The sequence below is a fragment of the Aspergillus undulatus genome, assembly GCF_047715775.1.
Source record: "Aspergillus undulatus strain CBS 261.88 unplaced genomic scaffold BDV17scaffold_83, whole genome shotgun sequence".
Taxonomy (NCBI): Eukaryota; Fungi; Ascomycota; class Eurotiomycetes; order Eurotiales; family Aspergillaceae; genus Aspergillus; species Aspergillus undulatus.
In genome coordinates, this window is record NW_027396687.1 from 64,131 (window position 1) to 74,406 (window position 10,276).

The window sequence follows — 10,276 nt, forward strand, 5'->3', positions numbered from 1 at the left end:
CACTCCCCGCTATCACGTGCGCCTCTGCCCGCCGTTCGACACCTGAGGCCGTCAGCCCACACTGACTGCCTTGCTCCTGTAAAACACCAAACATTGTTAGCCAGTCAATGTGCAACAATCGAGATCAGTGGAGGATCGCTATGACCGTACGATAACAGACCTATCGGGTAAGAATGCTGATAGTAACCGCCGGAACGCCGAATCTTCCTGACAAAACTCCGAGATCCGTGCCGCATCTCCAACGCTGACTCCATATATATCGCGACTTCAACCCTTGCATACGTACCAGATTAGCACTCTATTCAGTCAACATGGTATCAGCCTCGACCACTACCCTCCCATCTGCCCCTCTCCGCCAATTGTGTCTTAATGTGGTCCTGCAACCGCCTCTGTCGAGATCTGGGCATGGCCCCGGTTTAGTCATTATCAGATCGAGCGTTCATGCAGCATGCCAGGCCAACAACAACACCCTCGACCCCGAACCAATCAAAAAGTGGGCTGAGGAGAGCTTTGCAGTGGCACAGGTTACTCTTGATGCGGAAGCAAGCCAAAGCGAAGAATTAGTGTGGCGTCTTCTGGTCCTCGCCAATGACGGCCTCCTTTCATTGGCAGAATGCGACAACAAGGAGAAAGTCGGCTTACTAGGTTCGATTCGGTTGTCCTGATCTTTTCCATTGCATTACTGAGACCTTTAGTATACGGCTCTGCCGCTGATTACTCCGCGGGTTTTAACGATATCCTGCGGACGATTCTCTCAACACGGAAATATGCAGCAGGTGTGTACTTTGACCGCTGGAAGGACTTGCAAGCTCCCGCTCTGTTCCATCTCGACGCCACAAAGTCTCTCGTACAAGACTCTGACACTCAGAAATTCTATTCCTACCCCGAGGTCTCTTCGTCCGCGTTCATCTTCCCGGGCCATGCAGACTTTAACATTGCATCCGCCGGTGTCGTTCATACCCGCTCAGTGACCTTCATCAAGAAGCACCTGGGCGGGCCATACTTTGACCTGGAGAAGATCTGGGATGAGCATACGTACTATGAGTTTGCGGACCGCTCCGTTGAGAAGACGATGGCTACGATGGTGCAGGAGCCTTATGTTAACCATGTCCCGACGGTAAGTACTCACGTATACGTTCAACAAACATCGTCAAGTCGATATGAATTTTGCTAATGGGAGCAGTTAACGGGCGGCATCGGCCGCGCAAAACTAAGCAAGTTCTATCTAAATCATTTCATTTTCAACAACCCGGACGATACAAAACTCGAGCTCATCAGCCGCACTGTCGGCGTCGATCGCGTCGTCGACGAATTCATCTTCTGCCTCACTCACAACAAAATCATTGACTGGCTGTATGCTTCCTCCCAACCATTACACAAACCCCCTACTAAGTCATTAACTAAGCCTCCCCGGCATCCCACCAACCGGCAAGCCCCTCCGCATCCCCTTCACCTCCGTCGTAAACATCCGCGGCGACCGGTTATACCACGAGCACATTGCCTGGGATCAAGCGACCGTCCTTATTCAATTAGGACTTATGCCTGAGTACCTCCCGTTCCCGTACCCGCTCGCCGACGGGCGGACTCCTGCTCCTGGAAAGCGCTTCGAGTATCGGGTTCCGGCGGCTGGCGTGGAGACGGCGGATAAGTTGCAGAATGAGCATTTGGTTGAGTCGAATGAGATGTTTAAGTTTGAGGTTCGAGAGGTGGACGATAAATAAAAGGTGCTACCTGAGCCTTCTTTCTTTGCTTTGATGTGGTTCCGTGCGAGCCATTGTATATGTTTCTTTTGAGATCGCAACCTAATCGCCATACCCGACAAAGCGATGGACATCCAGGAGAACAACTTTTGTCCCAGACGATTTTTTTTTCGTTTCGAAATTATCAATTACCTTGGCCAGTGAGGTACCCGATTAAGGAATGCCCGTCAGCGTCCCAGTTCCGCGGACCATCAAGCCGCGTCTTCGTAGCTATCTAGGTTTCTCAAGACCATTTCCGTCAATTTTGCCCCATAGTATCACCTCGCTCAATCACTCCAGATACATTGCCATCGACAACAATACCACCTACTGAAAACGGCAAGACCGTCCAAAGGTAAACAGGAAGGCTGAAGACAGAATAATAATCCAGTCTAAAAAGGTACAATTCATGAAGGATAACAATGACACGAGGGTGTACAAAGTAAGTACAGTATAAATCCTGTGAACAAACTCGAAAAACCTCTAGTACGCTCGTCCAGCTGCGATAATCGTGAGAAGCAATGCACCAATGAGACGCCAGAAAACAAAGTGGCCTCATAGCAAAATCAGCCAAACAGTGAACTACCACAGCAGGAAGTGTATCCGCCCAGTTCCTGAAAAGAGATCAAAAGCACGGATTCCCGAGTAGCTGGTTTGAGAAAAACTCTTTTGCCCACAGATGGGACAACTCTCTCCAGCCCACCTCGCTCCGTCGAGAATCCTCAAGAGTATAACACGTTCTAGTGACGAGACCAGACCTATGCCTCGGCCTCCAACGCAGCGGCCGACCCAACACAATCGCTATTGCTCGCCGCAGAACCCATCACTATGGCCGTGTGGGAAGCGGATCTAGAGGGGCTAAAACTCCGTGAATCCAAGGCGACAAAGGAGCTTCACGAGGCACAGAGACACTACCAGAGCAAAAGGGGAGCAGCGTATGGATATAAAAACAGGCTCGCAGCTGTAGCGGCATGGGCAGAGTGCACGAAGAAGGAGGATGAAGTGAATGACCTCAAAAGTCAGAACCTATACTTCCCCTATCAAGTTAAATCAGGCCAACGGTTGTGTGAACGGGGCAATAAGAGTGGTTGAAGACCTCAGAGCCAACATGGTACACAACTATGGGTACGTGACTGAGCATTCCACAGTATGCTGCAATCTTTGAGCTCGAGCATAGAATTCAGCTGTGGGAATTGGCCATCAACTCAGAGGAGCCGAAGAGCACTTTGGCGCTGTCTGTGCTTTTGGTTAAACCTGTATTGGTGCACACCTGCCTCCAACTAACGGAGGGGGCAAGTCAGGTAGGTAATTAACTGTATCATAATCATACAAGATTGTTTATGCCATGCTATAGCTATAGTGGCTCAGACGTAGAAAAATATTCGCATTGGCGGGAAGCACCGATTATCCTGCTCAATTCTTCCATCTGATGCTTCTCAGCACTCTCAGCCTTGTACAGGCCTTACGGGTTCTTCATTGACAACCACATGCGCCTGATGGCTCCTGGTCATAGGGCATGGGCTAGCCAAAATGACAGTTAGTTTCTCCCAACAAGGAAGAGACAATGCCAGTCCTCGAAGGACAATGAAAGGCTTTGTCTGCTATTGTACGGACTGTCCTGTCAGAAGGAGTAACAACAAAGAACGCGGTGGAATTTATGACGGCTCTTTAATCTCTTAAGTACCAGTTGTTCCCGTGAAAGGAACCCTAGTCGCATTCGATATAAGTAGACAGTTGCCCTGTTCTGACCCTCCACTCACGCGACACCATTAAGGAAATACCATGGCCAACCAGAATTCGCAAGCACCGTCAGATCAGCAGCGGCCTGACGATACGGGCAATATCAGCCTAGCCAGGGAGCCTCGTGGTCCTTCTGACTGGGATGGAACGTTCCAGTCGCTTGACTCCATGCTCGACCTCAACTTCGCAGACCCTGATTTGAATCTACACATGATGCCTCCCATACCGTCGGACAATTTGTCCAATGGTAATCCCGCCTACTTTGACAGGCTGTTTGATCAGGTAATGAGAGATGCGGACAATGCACAGGGAGCACAAAATCCCCTTGTTCCCGCTCCCATCAACCATTCCCAGTTGACGCAAGACACAAATTATACATATTCAGGTTTTTCGCACCCGTTGCCCCCTGGCCCTCCAGTGGTATTCCCTCCTGCACCGGGACCTCAAATTCCCAATCCGCTGGAGAGTCCTCAGAATATACCCGTTCAGGCTCTGACCGCTAGCCACGGCCTCGCTAACAGTGCGATCAACACCGCGCAACACCTGGGACCCGATTACTCGCCAACTGCACCCGGCCCGGTTCGCACGAACCCCTCTCATGGGGCGCAACAACGCGGTCATCCTTATAGATCTCCGTATCACCAAGTTGCAGGGAGGGCACTACTCCAGCAGAGAGCATCGCATGGCGGCCCACGCCCTATTCCGCAACCGCAAAGACGACCCGTGCGTGGTGAACCGTACAGCGTGCTAGAGTGGGAGCTGCTAACTGAGATTGGCCACGTTCGACGAGAAGTGAGAGACCTTAGGGTTGGTTTTGTGCAGGACCTTGCCTCAATCCAGAATCAGATTAATGCGCTTAGTCAGATGTTGCATCAGGAAAGGGAGGCCCTTGCTAATACATGAGCTCGTGTCTGGACCCATGAGCATGGGAGTCCAACCCTCACGGCTTGATAGTGGCTATCGATAACCAAGGGAGTCGGGGTATGCAGCGTAGTTTCCTTTGTTGTTTGCTGCTCAGTTCTCAAAAGAAGTCCTTTCATTGTACGACTCGGGTTGAGTCCACTCGTTTTGTTTGCCAACCTGCAATTGTTTACTCCCATGCGTTCTTTATGCTATCTTGCTTGTCCATTCCTGAACTGAGACACAATAGGCCTTTCTCTGGAGTAAAATCATAAAGACCGATAACAATGTACATTGGGATTGCAGTTTCTTTCCCCCACACAAAGGTACTCGGGCAAGGTAATAGCCCCCCGGTTTAACTACTCTGAACATTTTCACAACCAAAGCCACAACTACAAAGACCCAAACCCTACCTGTCCGGCTTTTCTGTACGTCTCAATGGTCCCTAGTGGCCGTGTAGTTACCTTTTAGTACTTCAAGATAATTTACGCCTCGCAGTTCAGTGGACACGAACTCTCCTCAGGTAAATCCATCATTAGAGATAGGACGGCCCAGGGCAATCTTCCGTCATTGATGGGGCTCTTCCCAGAGTACACCAACAGGCGCAATATGGTCTGTTGTACAGGTCCTGCAGAACTGGAAGCATCGACGGCTCGTTCAGCCAGATCCGAGGCACTTGGTCTCACCCAGCAGCAGCCCAGGAGGCCATCTTCAGAAATGCAACCTATACCCGCGGGCTGTCCGCGACTATTAGGTACGGACCCTAACAACATGAATTCGAACAGCGTTCATTCGATGTGGACGAAGCATATAAGGAACGTGACAAACTAGGCAAACGGAAACACATACTAGAGACCGTGAATTCAGACCTTCATGCTGACTTGCAAACTACAGCAGTGAGGAAGGAATACTTCGAATTTCAGTACAATCAGGCAATGCTGGGCGTGGAGCTGGCGCGGCACGAAATAATTCAGTTGAGGGCTTTCGTGTCACACCCCTCACCAGACATGTACGAGCCAATACTGTGCCTTGAAAGAAACAGTAGTGCGCTTCTACTGAGGGAGAAGGTAGAGGATAAATCTCCACTGGAAAGCATCGTGCATAGATGCACTGATCTAGAGAACCTCCGCGAGGGCTTTGAGTAATGGGGGCTCATTCTTGTGCTGAGCCGAGATAACCTGCGGGTCGCTTGCGAGGGATTAAAAAGACAGTATAACAACCTTTCGAAGAAACAGACTCGACCCGAGACCCAGAGCAAGAAGGTAAGGCGGCAGAGGGCGACAGAGGGCGACAAAGGAGCAGCAACGACAAGAGCTCGATGGGCTCAGTCCTGAGCGTCGCGGATCCCGACCACTCTTCGTCCCCCCGTCCAGCAAATCACCACAAGTCAAGCCGCTGTCAACGATGCTCTAGCATTTCCTGGGTGATCGGCTACGATGCTGCCAGATGCTGATGTATTTGCAGATATAGACTGGGACACAATGGATCAACAAAACAACTTCTTGCTGATATCTATCAGGCTCTCTTGCAAACCCCTCCAACGAGCAAGGATGGAAACAGCGCGAGCGCTGCAATAGCTCTGCCGCGTTGGGTGTCAAAGTACAATTTTTAACGGAGCTCTGTTTAGCGTACTTGAATCTTCTCTATGCTTTTCAATATCCGTAACGAAATTGTAGGATGTGCTTGGAAGTAGTTGGACGAGTTTTGCTCCAGTGATGGGAGAAACAGAACCTCAAAGAACCCAGTTGGACTTTGCGACAGTTAGAGGTTCGTTATACGACCGTCTCCTGGCAAAGGAGGAATAATCAATAATTTTTGCACCCTGAAAGAGACAATAGTTCTCCTTTCCTTGATTATGATCCAAAGCACAATGGTCATTGAATTTTTGAATTGTTATACCTTGAACAACACGCCTTTGACAGCCCAATCTCGATGGGCAACATAAAAGGCCACCAAATGGCAGTACACTCAAGTCATCTATCAACTACTTTTCCTGCACGAGTTGAGCTCAAGCAGCGACTCTTCTCAAGAGCTCCTTACAAAATGGACAACGACTTGACCGACGTCTACTGCCAGTCTTGCGAGTCACCCGCATCTGAGTCATGCTGGTTAGAGCATATCGTTGATCTGGAGCATCGCCCTTCCAGTCCTGATCTTGCTGAAGCCCTCTTCACGTCGGCCTTTGATCTAAGATCCCCGGAGATGGTGAACTGGTGGACGGACGAAAGTCTCTCTCAACAGGGAACTGACCTAAACACGCTCATTTTTGGTAGATACTGGCTTCGAGGCACAAATGGACTTCATTGCCGAGAGTCAGCTGCAGGGTGGACTTCAGGGCTCTCTAGTCCCCACCGAGAATCAACAAGTCCAGCGTTCTTCAACTGCCCCCATGGGCCTAGGCGGGCAAGCCGCGAACCAATGTGTAGCTGAGCCAAACGCACCAGGACGCACCCCGCTAGATTATTCGCCGCCTGATCCAAAGGTCCCATATTCGCATTACCACTCCCTCGCCCGGCGCTCCAAATCAAATCCAAGCCTGGGCCAGGAAGCTGAGAATCGGTACACCGAGGAGGTTATCATGCTCTACGAGAAAGTCGTCCACGCAATCGACGTGATCGAAGCAGAGAAGAACAAGATGCGGCTGACTCGGCAGAGGGACAAAGATTGGGGATTCCTTCTAGATTCGTTCAGATACATTGCGCAGGGCCTCAGGGAAGAAGATATAATAGCCGGGCGAAGGGTGCCCAAGATGGCTCTGATTCGGGAGTGGGTGAGGAATACTGAGAACCTTGCTCTGCGGCTGGAGCTGGATGTGAAAAAGCTTCGATTTCGCAATGAAGGTCGTGATTTTCGGAAAGGCAAATAGGTGACTTGCAGACGTCAAGCGTCTGCACCATGACAGCAAGGTTTCTATTTTGGTACCGCGTAAAATGATAAATGGCAGTTGGCGGTTAGGGCTAACGTGGCAAAATTCAATTCGGTTGGATTGTACTAACAGTTCTACAGAAGGCTTTGTCTCTCAGCGAAGTAATTGTTCTCTCCCAAGCAATATGTACTTGATGTCTTTTGTAGTTCCAACAAAGATACGCTATTTCTACAACTTTCATTCTTAACTATATCCATGTGCACCTAATCGTAGAAGGATATAATAAAGGGTATGGAGATTATTAACGGCGCCTTCCTGTACGAAGCCCCCTTTTGATGATTGATTTGGGCGTCGATGGAAGTTAAAGCTGTGCCAAAGGTCTAAGGAATGTGGCAAGAGCTTCAGCGACAAGTACCCTTTGCTCCGACACATGTTTACCGACCATGGGCCAAGTCCAAAGTCCGATCCATACCTGCGGATACTGCGGTCAAAGGTACTCTGCCATGCTGCAAGAGTACACGAATCAAGGATTCACAACCTGGTCTTCCAGGACTGCCCTATTGCGGAGTATATTCGCAAAGATAAGCAAGGCTTTAAGGCCCGCGATGGCCTGCTCAACCACCTACACCGCGTGCATCAACTTACAGTGAAGGGGGGGGTGGTCTAATAACCGCGCCTTGCCTGATAAACCTGCCATCTGAGATGACCTAACGGTTGGGTTACCAGATTACTACCGTCTCCTTGTCCCATTGGTGCTCCAGTAGTAACTTTGGCGTTGGAAACTACTGATTTCGTGTTGATGCCTACTCACCAGGCCATATGTCTTCTGAGTCAGTTAACGTTCGTTCATAGCTTGCGAGTAAATGAATACAACGTTTTATACTACTCAATTACTTGTATCCGTCGCCTATTTTCATGATTTTGCTGTTAATTCTGGCGTCAGGTTATGCAAGGGTAAAATGATGGCCTCTTCCTGAGGAGACCCTCTGATCTCTTAGGTTAGCACTTGTCAGATGCCTTCAAAGCAACGCTTCGTCAATCAAAACTGCTTTCTCAGTAGAAAGTTGTTCGTTGTTACTGTCAATTATTTGACTTATTGGCATCACCTTATGGCAGAAGAACATATCCATTCTACAGCTCTCATATTTTCTACATTTGACCAAATTATCAACGAGGCGAAATGTCACTCACAGTTTGCACTATGGAGCTTAACCTCGACGGCGTCCTTGGTATAACCCATAATTCTAGTCCGCTGCCTGAGGAAGGCGCACACTCGGATAGAGACTGGGTCCCGTTCGACGGACAAATTTCGATGGTCGCTGCGAAGCATATGAATCAGACTCTTCAACCGAACTCCCATGCAGACAACACGACATTCGCCAAGTGTTTAGGAAGTGGAGCGTCATTCGCGGGTGATTTGGACCTACAGGGCCTGTTCTACCCTCAACCGGATTTTGACGCCGCCAATATTAACGAAAACCTGGTTAAGTGTGCCAGCGCGTTAACTCATTTGCTTCAAGCATCCGACATCAACGAAGCTAGTTTCATGGAAAACAGTAGTGCTTACAGCCTCACAGATTTCTCGAGCACCTGGGTCTCTGAGAACGCAGACACATTTGGGTCTGGAGAGACGCCACTTCTCTTTCCCGCCTATTCTTCACCTCTTGGCACTTGTGTTTATAGTCCAATCCTTGTACTCAAGGCAGTACTGACGCGATGGCGCCGTCATCGCATACCACGGGTGAAGATCAAAAAGGGCCCTGGGGGCCAGCGATCCCCATCTTCGTGTCTAGCCCCTGCGCTGACGCTATGGAGGGCGCTGCCTGTTTGGTTAGAGCAGGTAGAGAAACTGAAGAAGACACTCTTACAGAATGGTTGTACCGTCGCCAGGTCCTCGCTCACAAGTGGGATGTCAGACGGAATATGCGACTGCAGCACGTACTCTGGACCTAACAGAAAGAGACGTCAATCGACGTTCATCAACATTGTTGAGGATATTTACGAGGCCAAGGCGCGTGCAGCAGATCGCGAGAAAAGAATCGCAGCTCTGGAAGCTGAAAATGAGAAGCTGAAGCGCGACTCCATCGCACGGGGATCTTTTGTGGTATGAGAGGGTCCATCACAGAATAGGGTGGCTGGTTGGTCTACCAACAGTATAAACCCCGATCCTTCGCTGCTTTACTTGTTTATAGTTTGGTTCTATTCGTTTGTAATTCAATACTATCATATAATGCAAACGCTATATCCCTGAACCAACGTGTATAGTACTGATAATTCGCGTAGCCCTTGGACATACCTCGCACAAATCGCGTAGAAAGGTATGATACCAGTAATTGAGAAATAGTCATGAGTCACAGGCTGCCTGCAAAACTACAGTGCACGGCTTTATGATCCCCCAAGCAATAATAAATATAGTGACGAGGGTAGACTGCTGCCCCTACTCTACGTTGACGCTGTTTAGCCCTCACTCAAAAAAGGCTTATCCATAAGGCAATGAAGGTCTGAACGTGCGAGGCCACTTACGGGGAACGAAAAACGTCTCCTTGGGATCATTGTTAGCCCCTTAACAACGATAACTCTGGTACTTTTACGGAGTGAAAAAGCAGGCGCACAAAGGCTTTATGGTGATTGTCCCTGAATGCCCAGCGAGACTGCATGAAAGTGTTTTGTGAACTGCAGCGTGCAGCAGCTGAGTCAACCGTCACTGCCATGATGTTGTCGTTTTGAACCCCATCTTTTTTTCTATGCCTGCTTCTTTTGTATGGAACGTTTGATTTTCGAGGATCCATATTGCTGTCATTAGAAATATGAATATCTGTTCAACTTGATTTGGATGTACGATCAGGTCCCCCGTTTTATGCAATGGTAATTGCTTGTCCTTTGCATGCTATTATTTCCTCCTCGAACAGAATCCTCGGCCCATGTACCTGGCAACCGTAACCACTATGAAGGGCAGAATAGACGGTCAACGGCAGATACTGGAATGACAGAAGGTCCCTAGCAGTCACGATGGAAACATAAGCATCTGCCA

The 10,276-nt window shown here is 49.3% G+C and overlaps 4 protein-coding genes across 4 annotated transcripts; all 4 read left to right on the forward strand.

Annotated features, from left to right (window-relative positions):
* The first annotated feature begins 112 nt into the window (after nt 1–112).
* BDV17DRAFT_233383 (uncharacterized protein) lies at nt 113–1,989 on the forward strand. Its single transcript, XM_073755826.1, has 4 exons — nt 113–645; nt 696–1,117; nt 1,184–1,353; nt 1,406–1,989. The coding sequence occupies exons 1-4, from the start codon at nt 312–314 to the stop codon at nt 1,719–1,721; spliced, it is 1,242 nt and encodes a 413-aa protein (XP_073610538.1). The 5' UTR covers nt 113–311; the 3' UTR covers nt 1,722–1,989.
* Nucleotides 1,990–3,521: 1,532 nt separating this feature from the next.
* Nucleotides 3,522–4,382, forward strand: BDV17DRAFT_296119 (uncharacterized protein; the record flags this gene model as incomplete). The annotated part of the gene is made up of 1 exon (XM_073763219.1): nt 3,522–4,382. One exon carries the CDS (start codon nt 3,522–3,524, stop codon nt 4,380–4,382), a length of 861 nt encoding a protein of 286 aa, XP_073610539.1.
* Nucleotides 4,383–6,422: 2,040 nt separating this feature from the next.
* BDV17DRAFT_296120 (uncharacterized protein) lies at nt 6,423–7,245 on the forward strand (the record flags this gene model as incomplete). Its single annotated transcript, XM_073763220.1, has 2 exons — nt 6,423–6,606; nt 6,653–7,245. 2 exons carry the CDS (start codon nt 6,423–6,425, stop codon nt 7,243–7,245), a joined length of 777 nt encoding a protein of 258 aa, XP_073610540.1.
* A 1,201-nt stretch (nt 7,246–8,446) lies between these two features.
* On the forward strand, nt 8,447–9,355 carry BDV17DRAFT_296121 (uncharacterized protein; the record flags this gene model as incomplete). Its single annotated transcript, XM_073763221.1, has 1 exon — nt 8,447–9,355. The coding sequence occupies one exon, from the start codon at nt 8,447–8,449 to the stop codon at nt 9,353–9,355; it is 909 nt and encodes a 302-aa protein (XP_073610541.1).
* Between the last annotated feature and the right edge of the window lie 921 nt (nt 9,356–10,276).